The 18,772-nt window shown below is 46.4% G+C and overlaps 2 protein-coding genes across 2 annotated transcripts in view; one reads left to right on the forward strand and one right to left on the reverse strand.

Moving 5' to 3' along the window:
* The first annotated feature begins 63 nt into the window (after window positions 1-63).
* Window positions 64-5,318, forward strand: urod (uroporphyrinogen decarboxylase). Its single transcript, XM_060059061.1, has 10 exons — window positions 64-223; window positions 1,406-1,518; window positions 1,841-1,920; window positions 2,214-2,276; window positions 2,585-2,782; window positions 3,013-3,174; window positions 3,486-3,620; window positions 3,818-3,918; window positions 4,352-4,418; window positions 4,808-5,318. Exons 1-10 carry the CDS (start codon window positions 201-203, stop codon window positions 4,970-4,972), a joined length of 1,107 nt encoding a protein of 368 aa, XP_059915044.1. The 5' UTR covers window positions 64-200; the 3' UTR covers window positions 4,973-5,318.
* An 8,472-nt stretch (window positions 5,319-13,790) lies between these two features.
* Window positions 13,791-18,772, reverse strand: part of zswim5 (zinc finger, SWIM-type containing 5) — a 47,253-nt gene continuing 42,271 nt past the window's right edge. Inside the window, exon 16 of the mRNA XM_060059062.1 lies at window positions 13,791-18,434. Coding sequence (XP_059915045.1) covers window positions 17,572-18,434 — 863 coding nt within the window. The 3' untranslated portion in view covers window positions 13,791-17,571. The remainder of the gene's footprint in view (window positions 18,435-18,772) is intronic.

Genomic DNA, 18,772 nt, shown 5'->3' on the forward strand with positions numbered 1-18,772 from the left:
ATCGAGCTTTAACTTCTTTAGACAATATTTTATTTTGAAATCCATTCCGCGCATCCACCACATGTCACATGACTTTTGCCAACATGGCCGCTGCCTGTAGCTCAGTAGTAACGACTCGAGTGTTTTGTAAGTGAGTCTGAATGACAGCAGGCTGCGAGCGACATCCCGAGCAAGAAGACTGTTAACTTATCTTTTTCACCATGAGCAAGGACGAGCTTATTCTGTGAGTATGTTTAACGCTGAGCCACGCATGTTATTTATTACTGTTTCAACAGGATAAAGAGACTGACGAGCACAATATGAGGACATTATAAAAACACATAACCCTGATCGTTCTCTGGACTCAAAAGTATCAATTTCGATTGGGCGTGTAATTCGAAATGTTATTTTGGTTTTAAAGTACAAATTAGATAGACTACTTCTCAACTTCTGCAGATGTTTTAGCATCTCTGCTTTTTGTAAGCATGGTACTGGTTGTCATATCACCATTGGTGACCCAGCACACTAGGGTACTGGTTCTCATAGCTCCACGGGTGACCCAGCGCACTACGGTACTGGTTCCCATAGCTCCATCGGTGACCCAGCCTACTGGGCTACATAGGGATCCCATTTAAAGGTCAACCGCATTCCAACGATCAAACGATTTAATTCACCTTGAAGCACGTCCGTGTCAATATTTTGCTCAAAATTAAACTTCACATAGGGAGATTCCCTGCTTATCCTCGCCCCTCGGTATGTAAACGTCGAAACACCTGGCCAGGTGTTCCCATCAAGTAACCTGGCCCAATCACTGCAGCCGTGATGGGTGGCAATATGTTGTTCTTCACATATCGATAGGATAATAATGAATCAAATATGCATTGCAACACATTATTGTTGAGTTTATTGCTCATGGTTGAATTAAAAAAATGCGCTAAGTAAGGCCTATATGATCGAAATCATACATGACTTCCATGCTGTTGGGGGCCCTTAACGTAACTAGTTGAAATGGCAGGAAAAATGTGAGGAAACATGTTTCTCCTGCTGCGTGTTTCTGGGTTACTCAACGGTTGTATCGCTGCCAGAAAGAGATAAGAGAGGGAGGGCTATCTTTTCTCTTCAGTTGGTGTGATGGGCGGGAAAATAAGGCAGTAAGATAAGAGAAGGGTGTATCATATTTGAATATCTGAAAATAAATTGTTAAATTATAGATATTTTTGATGATTTGAACTATCAAAAATATCAAAAAAACTCAAGCAACCGAAAAGTGTCTCCATCTGTAGCTTATTTAAAAATGTCCTTCAAGTTCTTCAACATATGAGGGCAGCGTATACCTTGGTGCTGTTGTATGCTCCTGGGTTCCCACCTACTCCAGTTCTAGTTGCTGATCAACATGCTGCATCGCATGGCTCTGTCCCTCTTCCAGACCCAAAGACTTCCCGCAGCTGAAGAACGACACGTTCCTGCGGGCAGCACGGGGAGAACAGACCCAGCATGTCCCTGTGTGGTGCATGAGACAGGCTGGCCGCTACCTTCCAGGTACAGACACACAGAGAGACTGACAGGCAGGCAGGCAGGCAGGCTGGCTGGCAAACAAGGCAAGATATTGATTTTAAAGGGTATAGTAAAATTCTCCCATAACACACAGACAGACAAACTGTGGCCCATACATTTAAATCAAGCTCACGGAGGTCAATAGTAAGCGTTATGGAAAAGTGAGTATTGAAGAAATGCAGTTACAACAGAGATCAGCCAGTCTGCAAAAAATAGTAGCAATTCATGTAAAAGATTTCCCTCATCATAGCATGATACTCGAACATGTGTTAATAATGTATCTACTTTTATGTGTGTGCATGTGTAGAGTTCCGGGAGTTCCGGGCAGGGAAGGACTTCTTCGATACATGCCGCTCACCAGAGGCCTGCTGTGAACTCACTCTTCAGGTTCCACCGCCATTTCTCTAGTCTTTCTTTACAACGTTTTCATTCAATCGTTCAATACATTGAAATCCTCTCATCATAATGTTTACCTTCCTTCATGAACATCCATGGCTCTGTGTATTCATACTTAATTACCTAATTTATTATTGTGGATTGGTATTTCGTTCTAAATTCTTACTGAGGCGTCATACTTAGTACTCAATTCTTACTGTAAGTTCGTACTTCATACTTAATTCTCACTGTTGCTTTGTACATCATACTTAATTCTTACTGTAGTGTTTTCTTTCTTAATGTAGCCTCTCAGACGTTTTGACTTTGATGCGTCCATCATCTTCTCAGACATCCTGGTTGTACCGCAGGTGACGTAAATACTAAAACATCCATTTGTTATACAGTACAATGTGTTTTCATAAAAGTGCCATCTCATTGTTATGTGTGGCACAATATTGAATCTGGTGTCACTCAGGGTTCTGTCTTGGAGTCCCTTAATTTCTTCAAATTGCTAAAGTATATCCTAGATATAAACTTATTTCATCAGCAGAAATGCCAGATATTATAGAAATATGTTTGTACATGTGATGTACATACTTTTGGTTTCCTTTTGTTTACCGTTCTGTTTGCTCCTGTTTGTTTGTTTATTTTCCCTCCATCCACGGTGCTCCACCAGGCCATGGGGATGGAGGTGCAGATGGTGCCCGGGAAGGGCCCCACCTTCCCGGATCCCCTGAAAGACCCAGAGGACCTCCAGCGGCTGAAGACCAAGGTGGACGTCCAGAAGGAGCTGGACTACGTCTTCAAGGCCATCACCCTGACCCGACACAAGATCGAGGGGAAGGTGCCGCTCATCGGATTCACTGGAGCACCGGTGAGACTCGCCTGAGAGACAGTCAGACAGACAGACAGACAGAGGAACTCATGAATCCGTGAATTACAGGAAGCTTATTAAAAACGGTCCGATAGGTTTTAAGACCAGATGGTATCCGGTTGACATGATGCACCTTGTACTGACCACTCAGGAGCCAAACTCTTTTATCCTAATCGCTCTCTTGCTCTTGCTCTGCCATTGCCTCTCACCTCTCTCCCCCCTCTCTCCAGTGGACCCTGATGTCCTACATGATCGAAGGCTCGGGCTCAAAGACCTTCTCCAAGGTCAAAAGCTGGCTCTACCGCTACCCAGAGGTCAGCCACATGCTGCTCAAGAGGCTCACCGACGTCATCGTGGACTACCTTCTGTGCCAGGTGGCCGCGGGCGCACAGGTGAGTCGAACAAGATTACACTTGAATTTCAAGTGTAATCTTGTTTATCAAGGGCGAAAAAATCAAAGTGTGTGAAATACGAAAAACATCCTTATTTTTTAAATGTATATAATCTCTGTATTGCAATTGGGTACAGGCTCACACTGCAAGCCGTAACAACCTAGTGTAAAACGAGATTGATCAGTAGTAGGTTAGTCAGTAGTACCATTATGGAAACGTAAGTAATGAACCTCAGAACCTGTAGGCCTCCTTAGCCAGATGCGTGACCGCTACCAGCAGTAATATTGTTACCGTTTCTCCTCACGCACCAGGCCCTGCAGGTGTTTGAGAGCCACGCTGGGATCCTGGGGCCCGTGGAGTTCAAGGCTTTCTGCCTGCCCTACCTGAGGGACATCGCCAGCAGGGTGAAGGACCAGCTGAAGGAGACGGGGCAGGACGTACCCATGGTGAGACCCACTCACTCATAGCCCACAGGGCATTGTCCCTCACATGGTATGTTGTATTGAAAAAAAGTATCTGCTAAATTCATGAACACATGTTCGTGTAGGAGACTGTTGTAATACTAGCTGTCCACCAGCAGAGGGAGCCATTTTATGAAAGATGACTTTTGTTGCCCCTGCTATAACGTTTGCGTGTGTCTCAGATTGTGTTTGCTAAAGATGCTCACTACGGCCTGGAGGACTTGTCCCAGTCCTACTATGACGTCGTTAGTCTGGACTGGACCATTGACCCGCGGTTGGCACGGTAACAAATGCACACATACACTGGAAGTCAATCGTCAATAATGCCCAACTGTCTCCACATATTGTCTGTGTGTAGTTATGACTCATTATCATATCTACACATGACTTGCTTATCCTTGCTTGCTAAAAGCGTCTTCCTTTCTTGTAATTTGTGCAGATGATTACAATGAATACACAAACATACTTATCAGTGTCTGAAACTGACAATTGAACAATTCAACTTTTTTTCCAAGATTGTGAACAAACATGTAAGAAAAAAAAGCAAACATACGTTTTTCGGACCGTTAGTAACGAGACCGTTTCGCTCAAACAGGTCAATACTAACCCTCCCTGCTAACCTCGTAATGAACAGCTAGCATTGTTCCCATTTGGCTTATCCTTGAAACACACATTCCAGTTTCACCACCAACTGTCAGTGGTCCTTGTGTTTTCAGCGAGCAGACCGGAGGAAAGGTTAGCCTACAGGGCAACATGGATCCCTGTGCGCTCTATGCTCCCAAGGTAAACACAAGAGATAACTCTCTAACAATGAAAGACCCCAAAATAGACCTGCTGTTACAACACAATTGACAATCCCAAGATATACACACTATAATTTAGACACAGGATTATAGTTTACAGCACAGGAACACTTGTTTGTTGTTGGTTTATTGCAGTGATAGTTAACTTAACCGGCATGACAGTATTTACGATTTACTGTTTTGATCATTTATTTATTGTTATTATTATTATTGATCAACATCTATTTTTATATATGCTAACGAACCCAGAACCTACTGGGCTGGGATTCAAACACCTTAACCACGCCAACTACTCTACCACGGCCCCCCTAACGGTTGTGATTATCGTTATTCTGAATGTGTTACCGCCTCCCCCCACCACACCTCCAGGAGCGTATCTCTGAGATCGTCAAGACGATGCTGGAGGGCTTCGGGACCCAGCGTTACATCGCCAACCTGGGCCACGGCATGTACCCGGACATGGACCCCGAGAGCGTGGCCGCCTTCGTGGAGGCCGTGCACAAGCACTCGCGGCAGATGAACAAGCAGCAGTGACGGCGTTGGATGTGATGATCACATGTGGACGTAACGACCGCGGGTCACATGGCGGAAGCGCGTGTGTCGCTACTGCAAAGGGAGCGGAAGGATTGCAAGAAGCTGTGATGTTTATACCGCAGGGCGTATATTGTATCAGTAAAAAACACCAAATGCGACTAACATGTGATGTACTTGCAATAGTTTGAGGCTATGGCTTAGATCGTTTTTTTTTTTCGTATTGTCAAGATAAAAGGTCAAACAGACCATGGACACCGGGATTGTAATCCAGCCTGTTGTTCCACAGACGGGAAACTCGCACTTTGTGTGACCCAGCTCTAATAAAATAAAATACACTGATTCAGAACACCTGAGTGCGTCTTTCATTGGCTCGTCTCGGCCCTTGGTCGGTCACCAATGTTCTCTCTTCCAACCAAACAACAAAGACGGCATTCAGAGACGAGGCCGCGGCTCACAATGGCCAACAAGCCAGAAGGAACGCAGCCATGATGCGGAGCATGTAACCCATGGATCACCAACACCGTCGTCTTGTTACAACACACAAGGTCCAGCCCTGTGTTGGAGTATCACAGGATTTCTTTAAGGACAATTTAGTTTACTGATAATCCATAAGAAGGGTTTAGTTTGAAGATTAGTTGAGGGGGGGGGGCAGTGCGGCCTATGTGAGCACTAATTATTTAACATCTGGCAGGTTTACTGCTTCTTAAAGACACAATTGTCTTGGTCCTCATTGTTTTTCAGAAGAACAGTTGGACAATTTTACCAAGAGCTGGGAAAGAAATTTTGTTTTGAAGTCTTTTTTTTCTGATTTGACATCTGTCCAAATGGTAAGAACATGGTTTATGATTCGTATTACGGTGTGTGTGTGTGTGTGTGTGTGTGTGAATGAGTTGATTAGAATGGGTGGGAGGTGTCATGCTGCACACTATAAATCCAGAGGAATATTACTAAAAATAAACATGTTAAAGCCCTGTTCATTCAGCCAATTTTTCTATTTGGTCAAGAGATCGATTGCATTTTAAAGCAACTTTGCTTTTTTTTTTTCATTATAGAATTGAAGTGTGTGTGTGTGTGTGTGTGTGTGTGTGTGTGTGTGTGTGTGTGTGTGTGTGTGTGTGTGTGTGTGTGTGTGTGCTCTAAGCATAGTTAATAATGTTGGACCAGGGATGACGTGCATGTACAAAAATTAATATATCTGGTTCAATAAATTCAACAAAGGCAGAAGTGTGCAGTTAAGTTTAGCACAAAAGTTAACATTGTGCAAAATACTGACGAGCATAAACTAGACTTGACTGCACCAATAGGCCTATTCTCCATTTGAATTGTGCGAGTAGGGTTGCTTGGTAATTTACTACCAATGGGATGCTGGATTAGTGAATACATTTTCCCGCCTCTCGCGCAACATCCAGCCAAGACCTTGTTACTATGTCAACGGACACATTAGGAAAATTCTATGTGAAAACTACTTCCATGATACAAGAGATAATTTGGATTAAAATAAAACCACTGCGCTATTACTTCCTTCAAAAGGAGATCCCACACAAATTATGGTGCAAAAAATCGGTTAATCCCGAATGGTGTTTTGATGTTCGAGCGAGCTCAGCAGAAGATTAGGAGACTGCAGTAAATCCTGTTGATGTTGTTGTTTTTGTTGGAAGGTCCGACACACACAAACACAAAGATAAAAAGCATAACATCACGTGACACAATCGTGTTTGTGATTTAAATGGAGAGTCAGGTCTGCTAATGCTATTCTGAGGCCGTTTTTTATTAGTAACATGACACCAAAGGTACTGAGTTCGCTCCCCACTGTCTAAAGCCTACCTGTAAGCATCGTTGCATGCGATGCCCTAACCACTACCATATATCTGAATTCACTGCAAGTCACTTTGGACAAACGTGTCTGCTAAAAGACAAAATCTCAATGTAAAACTGTATATACCAAGGTATGTTGGTGGATGCATCGGGGTTCGATCATTAAAGTGCATTTGAGCAAGGCACCTATTATGGAATTCTAAACCCACGTATGCCCGATGAAAAAGCATAACATTCAAGCCTTTAAAGATTAGGCTTACTCTGCCCGCCTGTACTGTCGGATGTGTGTCGTCCAATGAACAGTGGCTTTAGGAAATGAGGACCAATCGAGGAGGCAGGCCCAGAGTTTTGGGAGGGTCTGTGACACAACTGTTCCACTCTGATTAGAGTGCTTGTAATCAGACACACAAGTATTGAAATATCAGGAAGGCATTAGGAAAGGTCAGGAGAACAACAAAATGCATTTTTGACAGCATGTCATGGCATGTTGATCCCTAACCTTGGTGCACAGATGCCCAAATACACACAACACAAACAAATACACAATCTCACAGAAAGATGAAATTCAGAAAGAGAAAGCGACGGAATAAGCGAAATAACAGACAAGAGAGAAAGAGAGCAAGAGAGAACCTGTGCATTGTGGGTAAATCTTTTGTGGCAAGGCAAACAGAAGAAGAAATTAAGAGCGGAGAGACAGAAATCAATGGCGGTTGATTGGAGACATTTACCCTGCAGGAGTGAAGAGGCTGGCCCATCTGGGCTTCAGAGCACAGGGCTCCACGGTGTGTGTGTGTGTGTGTGTGTGTGTGTGTGTGTGTGTGTGTGTGTGTGTGTGTGTGTGTGTGTGTGTGTGTGTGTGTGTGAGGGGAACAATAAACACTCTTAAGATATATAGAAGATCTATTTTCCCATGCTGCCCTTGTGCCTGGCAAGGTATAGAATTCTAAGTGTGTGCTGGCGTGCATGTATGCGTGTGTGAGAGATTATGTTTGTGTGTGTGTGTGTGTGTGTGTGTGTGTGTGTGTGTGTGTGTGTGTGTGTGTGTGTGTGTGTGTGTGTGTGTGTGTGTGTGTCCAGGTTTTATCTCGTAGCCGATCGGCCGGCCTGAGAATCCAATCTGGTCAGAGCGAGCAGGCTGTACATCATCTGACAGAGGTGGACACTATCAGCGCTTTATCAGAGACCACACAAACAAACACACACACACACACACACACAAAACATTTGCACAAATATGCGCACAAGGACGCACCCCCACACGTCTGCACAGGATATTATCTAACAATGACTGCATGCGTGAATAGAGACAGGCATGCACATTCACTCTCTCTCACACATCTGCACACAATATTATCTATCAAGGACTTCATGCATGAATAGATAGACACACACACACACACACACACACACACACACCTTCACACACTATTATCTATCAATGACTTCATGCATGAATAGACACACACACACACACACACCCACACACACACACACACAAACGGTCTCTGTTCGGTGACAGTGAATGATGGTCATCATTATGCTAGTGGTCCTGGGGGGGAGGCAACATGCTTAAAACATGCTAACAGATGCCAGCAGCTGTTACATACCATGTTGTTTTGGAAAAGCTACTTGTTCCGTCACATTTCAGAATGCCATGCTTCCCTCACCACCAACAGAGTGTGGAATTTTTTCTATTTATTAATTTGTATCAAGTTGTTGATCTGTTTAAAGCTTTTCCAATGCTTCAAGTCGACAACTCAAAGGTTGGGATATTCGATAAAGACCTCTTCTGAAATCTTGCAACACTTCACCATGTTTAACAGTGTAACCATTTCACTATTTCAGGAATATAAGGACTATTTCACGATTTAAGGAAATCACTTCCAAATGGTCCCAGGCCCTCGATGTTAGCCGTTTACATTGCCCGGTTAATGTGACGAGTGACATGAGTGTATCAACCGTGTTCATTTTAACTTGTTTAAAAGGCATCCACGCTGACAGAGAATGATCGTCCAATGACTTGACGGCACCAAAAAAGAAAAACGAAACTGAAGACGCATAAATCACTATCATCAGTAGCAAATCATCCGTCATGGGCTGACGTTGGTGGACCACGAATGGGGTAACATTCAACCCTTGATTATTGAGTCAAGTGTCCATTCCCAGCTGATTGAGTGCGTACTATCTACCAGATATTGAAACACTTCGGACATCAATCACTAGCTGATGAAGTGCAGCATCTATTGCCAGGAGAGACTCTGCTGACGATCTCAAAATCCTTCACTTGCTGTGCAGGGTAGGTGACAAGGCACAGAGGGATTAAGGGCAGTTTGAATGTACAGGTGAGTGTCATCAGCATAGGGTTGAATGATAGCCCATGCATTGGTAAGTGTCTACAGCGGACAAGAGTTGAAAAAGGAGTGGGACAAGGTATGACCCTTATGACCTGTGAAACACCACAGGTCATCTCGCTAAAGAGAATTGCAAGGTGAGGAGAGCAGAAAGGTGGTGGAGGAGCACAAACTGGTAACACATTAGTTACCAGATCATTTAGTAATTAGTTATTATTTTATAGCATATGGGTTAGGGTAAATTAACCAATCTTACATATTGTGACTATAACCCTACCACTATTTAATAATGTATAAATGAAAACCAAAAACTCCAATGAATAACAAAAGAAGAGGAGATGTGACCCGGCCCGGAGGAAGCCCGGGGCCCACGTCTGGAGCCAGGCCCAGACGGAGAGCTCGATGGCGAGCGCCTGGTGGCCGGGTTTGCCACGGAGCCCGGTCGGGCACAGCCCGAACAAACTACGTGGCACCCCCCCTCTCTTCATTCCATGGGCCCACCACCTGTGGGAAGACCCGTTGGGGTCGGGGTGCGCAGCCACATGGGTGGCAGCGAAGGTCAGGGGTCTCGACGGACCAGACCCGGGCGGCAGAAGCTGGCTCTGGGGACGTGGAACGTCACCTCGCTGTGGGGAAAGGAACCGGAGCTTGTGAGGGAGGTGGAGCGCTATCAGTTCGATCTGATGGGGCTTACCTCCACGCACAGTCTCAGCTCTGGTACCGTACTCTTGGATAGGGGTTGGACTCTATTCTTCTCTGGAGTTGCCGAGGGCGTGAGGCGCCGGGCGGGTGTGGGGATACTCCCCGGCTGAGCGCCGCGGTGTTGGAGTTTACCCCGGTAGACGAGAGGGTCGCCTCCCTGCGCCTAAGGGTTGTAAGGGGGAAAACTCTGACTGTTGTTTGTGCTTATGCACCAAACAGCAGTTCAGAGTACTCGGCCTTCTTGGAGACCCTGAATGGAGTCCTGAATGGGGTAGGGGACTCCGTAGTTCTGCTGGGAGACTTCAACGCAAATGTGCGCAACGATGAAGACACCTGGAGAGGCGTGGTGGGGAGGAACGGCCTCCCTGATCTATTGTTATTGGACTTCTGTGCTAGTCGTGGATTATCCATAACGAACACCATGTTCGAACATAAGGGTGCCCATAAGTGTAACTGGTACCAGAGTACGCTAGGCCGAAGGTCGATGATCGATTTCGTGATCGTGTCATCTGATCTGAGGCCGCATGTTTTGGGCACTCGGGTTAAGAGAGGGGCAGAACTGTCAATCGACCACCATCTGGTGGTGAGTTGGATCAGGGAATGGGGGAAATTTCCGGATAGACCTGGTAAGCCCAAACGAGTAGTGCGAGTGAATTGGGAACGTCTGGAGGAGGCCCCCGTCCTAGGTATCTTCAACTCACACCTCCGGCTGAGTTTTTCTGGCATTCCTGTGGAGGTTGGGGGCATTGAGCCCCCAACCTCCGGGTCTTAGGCTCCTCAAGGGGCGGTAACCCTCGGACACCGTGGTGGACACCGGTGGTCAGGGAAGCCGTCCGATTGAAGAAGGAGGCCTTCCGGGATATGATATCCTGGAGGACTCCTGACTCGGTTGCAGGGTACCGACAGGCTCGAAGGGCTGCAGCTGCTGCCGTGTCGGAGGCTAAGCAGCGGGTGTGGGAGAAGTTTGGAGAGGCCATGGAGAAGGACTTTCGGTCGACACCAAAGTGTTTCTGGAAAACTATCCGGCACCTCAGGAGGGGGAAACAAGGAACCATCCAAGCTGTGTACAGTAAGGATGGGACTCTGATGACCTCAACTGAGGAGGTCATCGGACGTTGGAAGGAACACTTTGAGGAACTCCTGAATCCGAATAACATGCCCTCTATGTTGGAGGCAGAGCTCGAGGTTGACAGTGTTTTGTCGTCAATTTCCCTGGTGGAGGTCACTGAGGTAGTCAAACATCTCCGCAGTGGCAAAGCCCCAGGGATTGATGAGATCCAGCCAGAAATGCTAAAGGCTCTGGGTGTTGAGGGGCTGTCATGGTTGACACGCCAATTCAACATTGCGTGGGAGTCGGGTACAGTGCCAAAGGAGTGGCAAACCGGGGTGGTGGTTCCCCTGTTTAAAAAGGGGGACCAGAGAGTGTGTGACAATTACCGGGGTATCACACTTCTCAGCCTCCCTGGTAAAGTCTACTCCAAGGTGGAAAGGAGGGTTCGGCCGATCGTCAAACCTCAGATTGAAGAGGAACAATGCGGTTTTCGCCCGGACGTGGAACTACGGACCAGCTCTTCACTCTCGCAAGGATCCTGGAGGGGACCTGGGAGTATGTCCATCCGGTCTACATGTGTTTTGTGGATCTGGAGAAGGCGTATGACCGGGTCCCCCGGGAGAAACTGTGGGAGGTGCTGCGGGAGTATGGGGTAAGGGGGTCTCTCCTCAGGGCCATCCAATCTCTGTACTCCCAAAGCGAGAGCTGTGTTTGCGTCCTCGGCAGCCAGTCAGTTTCGTTCTCAGTGGGTGTTGGGCTGCGCCTTGTCGGCAATCTTGTTTGTGATATACATGGACAGGATATCGAGGCGTAGTCGTGGTGGGGAGGGGTTGCAGTTCGGTGGTCTGAGGATCTCGTCACTGCTCTTTGCAGATGATGTGGTCCTCATTGAATCATCGGCCTGTGACCTTCAGCACTCACTGGAGTGTGAAGCGGCTGGGATGAGGATAAGTACCGCTAAATCTGAGGCCATGACTCTTAGCTGGAAACCGGTGGATTGCTTACTCCGGGTAGGAAATGAGTCCTTAGCCCAAGTAAAGGAGTTCAAGTACCTCGGGGTCTTGTTCGCGAGTGAGGGTACGATGGAGCGTGAGATTGGCCGGAGAATCGGAGCAGCGGGGGCGGTATTGCGTTCGCTTTACCGCACCGTTGTTACGAAAAGAGAGCTGAGCCGCAAGGCAAAGCTCTCGATCTACCGGTCGATCTTCGTTCCTATCCTCACCTATGGTCATGAGGGCTGGGTGATGACCGAAAGGACGAGATCGCGGGTACAAGCGGCCAAGATGAGTTTTCTCAGAAGGGTGGCTGGCGTCTCCCTTAGGGATAGGGTGAGAAGCTCAGCCATCCGTGAGGAACTCGGATTAGAGCCGCTGCTCCTTTACTTAGAAAGGAGTCAGCTGAGGTGGTTCGGGCATCAGGTAAGGATGCCCACTAGGCGCCTCCCTTGGGAGGTGTTTCAGGCACGTCCAGTGGGGAGGAGACCTCGGGGAAGACCCAGGACTAGGTGGAGAGATTATATCTCAACACTGGCCTGGGAACGCCTCGGGAGCCCCCGTCGGAGCTGGTCAATGTGGCTCGGGAAAGGGAAGTCTGGGGCCCCCTGCTTGAGCTGCTCCCCCCGCGACCCGACCCCGGATAAACGGATGAAGATGAGATGAGATGAATGAAAACCTTAGTCAATGCCAGTATCTTTGTTAACTTCAATTCTAAACAACTTTATTAATACCACTCAGACTAGTTACAAGCAGCTTGAACACAAGAAACCATAGCAACGTACAACAACATGCATACCATTAGTAAATGATTACTAGACCATGAGTTAACTGTTGACTTTCTGGTATGCAATGATTATTGCTACATTGAATAATGTTAATTAATGGTTAATTAATGTACCCCTAATTAATGTTCCTCTTTATCTAGCCGTGTGTTCTTCAACCCCAGTTCCTGTCATTCGTGGATCAAACCCTGGATTCAGGCATTAGTTACTCTTAGCAAAGGGAAGACTGGTACTTTGAGGTTAGCACAGTGAAGAAGTGCATACATACAACAACCTACACACACGGGGCCATTCAGTTACAGCGTATTAATGCAACCACGAACAACAGGTCATGGCTTCTGTCTACAGACGCAATGCACCATGGGACGGCCTCTACAAACACACACAGAATGAGGATCTTATGGGATATAAATCACAGATGGCCCGTGTCATTTTGTTTGGGATAGGGAGCAGGCCAATTCCCCTAAGTGTGTATCTATGCGTGTGTGTTCTCCTTTATACTTGTAAAAGGTATCATATGAGTCTATGGGCCTACTTATGCAGTCCAACCGTAGCCACACACCCCCACACACACACTTAAGTAGGAGGTAACGATTTGCAACATGAGCTTTTACTTTTCAATCTGGTCAGATAACACGAATAAGCGCATTTACCACAAACCCACACAAACTGATACACACAAAGACATACACACAATCAACCAACCAGTCCATTCCTTGCTGTGTGGTTACAGTTCTGTTAATACACTAATTAAGGAGAACAGAGATGTGCTGAGGCAGCGTGATGAAATATGCCATCAGGGTCCTGGATTAGTGAGGGTTTCATCCACGTCCAGCTCTGCTTTGTGCGCATTCATCTACTAATCATGAAGCCAGCCTGCCTGCTCCAACATTGAAATAATGACAATTTCTTTAAGAGGCGATTTGAATTATTCATCGTTTGTGACGAATAGTAGCGTTGAGATTCAAAGTTATTTTTTGAGAAGGAATATTTCCCGCAGTAAATCTTTGTTGCTAGCGGAACAACATGTCGGAATACCTTTTCCGCTCTTTCCCTACGGGAGCATTTTCCTGTTTCATTCTTAGGACATTACTGCTAAGAATTAGAAGATACAAAAGTATATTACGTGTTTCACACTTTATTCATAGAAAAGCACTGAGATTTCAACACAAATCAATATAAAATGGTAGTAGCGTTACATAAATAGTAATAAATTCTCGCTTTATAGACAGTGTTGCTCAAAGGAGTCGCAAGAAGAGTCGCTCAAGAACAAAATTGGGAATAAAAAAAAGAAAACAAACGCGTTGATGGTGAGCTTTCATACTTGTGGCAACAAATACTGGAAATACCTTATTTTATATAATCAGTAGCACAAAGAGGCAACAAACACTTTCAACTTTTCCCTTAAGTTAAGACAAAATACAAACAGAGAAAATGGGGTATTGGAACAGAGATGGAGAACAGTTGGTGAACGAGCGCAGGTTTTATAAATTTTTCCTAAAAAACAAATTAGAACTTAAATTAGAAACCAAAGCGAAACAACTGGTACATGGTAATACACGGAGCGATGGAGGGAAGGGAGAAGGATTGAGAAGTGGAATAGAGAGAGAGAGTTTAAGGCAGTAGGGAGAAGGGGGTGAAGTCCTTTCTTTATGTGATTCCGTATTTGAATCGGTGGCTGTCAAATACAGAAGAGGCTGTTTGAAGGGACTGGGTAAGAATTAAACCGGTGAAAAAAGTGAAATTATATATTTTTATAATTCTTCGATCATTATTAAGCAGATCAATAAATAAAACCCTACATTGGACCTTTGCGCTTTTGGGGGAATTCATGGGGAAGGGGAGAAAAGCAGTGGAACTGGACTTTAAAATAAAAAAGAATGAACGCGGCTTAAGAAAATACGTGGGCCCTATAGCACCCCAACCTAGCAACAAGCATGAGAGCTGGCATGCTATAGCATGATGTTGTATAGCATAACCGCATAGCATCTGCTGACCCTTACACGCAAGCACCAGCGTTAATGGGGTAGCGTGCTAACAAGCTAAATGCGAGCGCACGTGAAGAGGGGATATATGTATCAAAAATGAGGCGGAAGAATATAAGACGATGGAATACATCTTGCCTCGTCTGCTTGCCTTGCAAGCAGACGACAATCAAACTTAACGGATTGTGATGGCTGTTAGGGAGGAGACTGTTCTGACTGTTCCTTCTGCACAATGCAATGTTCTCCTTTTCAATATTCTCTCTTTCTTCCTCTGTTTTATCATTTTTTTCTTAACACCGTGTCGGAGCAAGACACGATTGAGCTAGAGAAGACACTGGAGGCTTGAGTCCTGATTGAAAACAAATTATAATTGTAATAATAATATTGTATAAAACGAATTTGAACAAAAAACACAACTTTGTACATTGATCGGTCAAAAAGGCTTTTTCCACAGTTTTCAAACCCCACCCCTCCCCATTGTTGAAGGGTTATAGCGTTAAGCTAACTAGCTACAGCACATTATTTCAGAGACTTGTGTGTCCATCTTTTTAAGTAGTGGTTGTATGTTTTAGTCTCTTCCCATTTTCCAGTCGATGTGTGTGTGAGTGTTTGTGTTTAAGGGGGACAACGGCCATATTGGAGTGATTCTGCATAGTAAAAAGGTTTTCTGTATGGTTCAAAAATAAACACCGTCCTCAGTCAAACCGTAAACTCCACAAATAACAAGTTCCCTCCTTAGAAAACGTTGACTTTTCTATTTTTTACCAAAACTGAAATTGCAAAAAAACTAAACGGCACAAATAATAGTAGTTAACGGTTAGTTAACCAGTAAATAGTAGTTATAATAATAATAATACTAATAATAATAATAGTAGAGAAAAACAGAACACAGGAGAAATGTACACAGAAGCACCTGAGAAATGCATTGAAGCCTTTGCGCAATACAAAAAACATCGCCACATTCCCGCCAGAATTCAACAGAAAAATAAAGAATAAAACAAATTCAAGTAATCCCTCCCCGTCCCCCTCAGGATACAGACAAAACACAAAGCCAAAATAATAACGTACTGATCATAAATAATTATAACTTTACAATTTTTTGAATTGACACTTTCAGTATTTACAATATTTTTTAAATGCTTAATGCTACTACATTTTTTTTTCATTTTGTTTCTTTAAGTGATTTTCCCTGAGAACTGAGTTTAGTCTCTCCCTCTCTTTGTTTACTATTGTCCTTTGCTTGGTTCCTCTTCCCTCATTATTTTTTTCGTCCTTCTTTCCATAAAAAAAAAAGCGGTGACCTTTGCACCCGAGGGGCGGGTGAAGGTAATTCCCATGGAATGTAAAAAAAAAAAAGTTACCCTTTCTATAAAATTCCCTTTCTCTGACCTTCATTTCCATATTCATTTTCCTCCAAAAAACCCCGCAAACAAACGAAAATAAAGCAATCAATCGAGAGATTGTTCCGATTGAACGCTTTTCCCGTTGAACGCTAGCCCCGTTGGTTCTGCGGTGTTCCGCTCAGCTGTTTCTGGAAGTAAATGTTGAAGGAAAGGACAGAGCGCACTCGGGAGGAGAGGTATATGTGTGAAGTGCTTGCGCATCGACATGCAGTCCTACCGCTAAAAAAATCCAAGCTTTTGCTGTACTTTACACTGCTGTTAGCTAAAATATATATATCAAAGGAACTGAAAAGGGGGAATCAAACATGATGCACAAAGGGTGAGTGTGTCCGTCCAGTATGTTTTTTTTTGCGTTAACGTGTTAAGAGAGCAGAAGCATTCACCAAAACCAACCAATCACAGCAGAGGTTTGGTCCCCTCCCAGGACTCTGTTGTCACTGTACCCTGGCAGGCCTCCTGCGGTTCCCAAAGCTTCACGTTGCCAGGCAACCACAGCGATTCCCGCCAGTAAGCAATCTGGCTAATATTGCTAAGAGACTAAATCTTGTTCAAGAAGGTTGGAGCTGAATCACTGGAGGCTTAAACAGAAGAAGATGAAAATAAGGCTTTGGCCACAGGCAACTATATAGCGATAGTGGTGATCTGGGGATGGGGATTGTGGTCATTTGACTCACGGTTCCCCCCCCCCACACACACAAACACACGTGTCACACATCATCAGTGGTGAAGAGGCTAGGTAAAGATGCCTTTCGTTATCATAAAGGTACATATTTCGTACACCTCGCCTTAAATTGTGTGCTCTGCAGATGCCGGACAGGAAAAGCCCCCCAGAAGAGGGCTTTCCTTGGCCCACAAGGCGACTCACACTCATGCCCCGCCCTGCGTGTGTGCCCACTCACAGGGGTAGTAGCAGGCGGCTTAAGTTCAGTCTACACATACCGGATTCTACTGTGAGCACTCAGACACAAACACATACACAAGCACACACACACACACACAGGTGTGTTTAAGTATGATAACACTGGGTTTGCGTTTGCGGCATCCATGTAGGTGCGTGATCTTGATCTTGGTCTTTATAAAAGCCTCCCATCTTTTCCACGTTTCCCGGCCCCCAGTGAGAGAGCGTTCCCCGCTGGACTAAAAAGCATTTGGTGTCCACGTCCTCCCTCCGAACCCAACCTTGGTTTTACTCCATAAAAGGAGGGGGGGGGGGAATTGTTTGGTTTCTTTGAAAAAAGCCTCCCTCCCAGGGCCTCTCGTCTCCCCCCCCACACTCCCCCACACTGGACCAACGACCGACCCACCGGACCGGAGGGCTTGACGTCCCGGAGAGAATCAGAAACAAAACCAAACTGAAAAACTTAAATAGAAACCAAATTTCGACGAAAAAGTCCCAGGTTGTCAAGGGGGGGGAGGGGGGGGGGGGGGGGTGAGGAGGGTTTGGGGGAGGGATGTCTGAAGAGGTCACAGAAAGCTCGTAGACGGCGCGGGGGGGGGAGGGGGGGGGGGTGTAGCTCAACCAAAGCGCTCGCGCACCAGCATCATGAGTTTTTTCTTGCCCTTGTAGATCTGCTTGAGGTTGTCTATGAACTGGGCGAACTGGATGTGCCCGTCCTGCGCCAGCAGGAACGTCTCGCGCGCCTTGCTCAGGAACTCGATGAACTCGCCGTAGTGCCGCGGGCTGATGTGCGTGAGCCGCGAGTGCGTGGTGTTGATGTACGCCGAGATGGTGGCGTCCAGCAGCTGCCGCAGCGGCGCCTTGTCCGTCGACATCAGCTTGCCCGAGTTGCGGCGGCCGGGGATGCCCGCCAGGCCCGGCGCCGTCATGGTGCACCGCCGCAGGATGTCCGACAGCACGGTGGCGCAGTGCACGCTCTTCACCACCAGGGGGATGATGGCCGCCAGCTCGTTCTTGCCCAGCGAGTGGCTGAGCGCGCACGCCCACAGCACGTCGTTGATGGCCGGGTGCGTGTCCTGGTTGTACGCCAGGTTGAGGTGCGTCATGGCCAGCGACGCCAGCTTGAACGAGCGCAGCGGGTAGCCGCGGTGCTCCATGTAGCGGGCGATGGTGAACAGCTGGGAGTACGTCATGCCCGTGGAGGCCGCGTCGATCACGATCTGGTACGCCGTCTCGAAGGCAATGTGGTCCTTCTCGCAGAGCGTGAGGGCCGAGAGGGCGCAGTTCTGCGGGTCCTTCATGGCGCACTGTAGCGCCAGCGTGCGCGCGCAGCTGGCCAGCTCCTCCCGCTGGGGGTAGTCCAGGCTGAGCCGCAGGATGGTGTTGTGGGACATGACGGTGGCCGCCACGATGCTGGTGGCCTCTGTGGGTGTGAAGAGCGTGTACCAGCTCTGAAGGATGCTGATCAGCGCCCGCAGGCCTGGAGGAAGGGGAAGAGGAGAGGGGGGGGATTAGAGAGGTCAGAGAGGGGAGCCATCGGTGGTGGTGGTTGGGTTGGGGGGTTGGTTGGAGACTGTCGCCGCACGCTGGGTTTGTAGGACGAACCGTACACAAGGAGGGGAGGAGACATTTTAGATAAAAGGAGGGGAAATTACAGGACAGAATAAGTGAAGAAAATAATAGAAAGTAGTCAAATAGAAAGAAAACTACCATTACTGACAAAAAACTAGACAGAGAAGAGATTGACTGAAAATAACTGAAAAGAATTAGAGAGGAGAGAAGGGCTTTGATGACACAGCCTGGAGGTGGACAGGAAGT

Source organism: Gadus macrocephalus, chromosome 8 (assembly GCF_031168955.1).
Source record: "Gadus macrocephalus chromosome 8, ASM3116895v1".
NCBI lineage: Eukaryota > Metazoa > Chordata > Actinopteri > Gadiformes > Gadidae > Gadus > Gadus macrocephalus.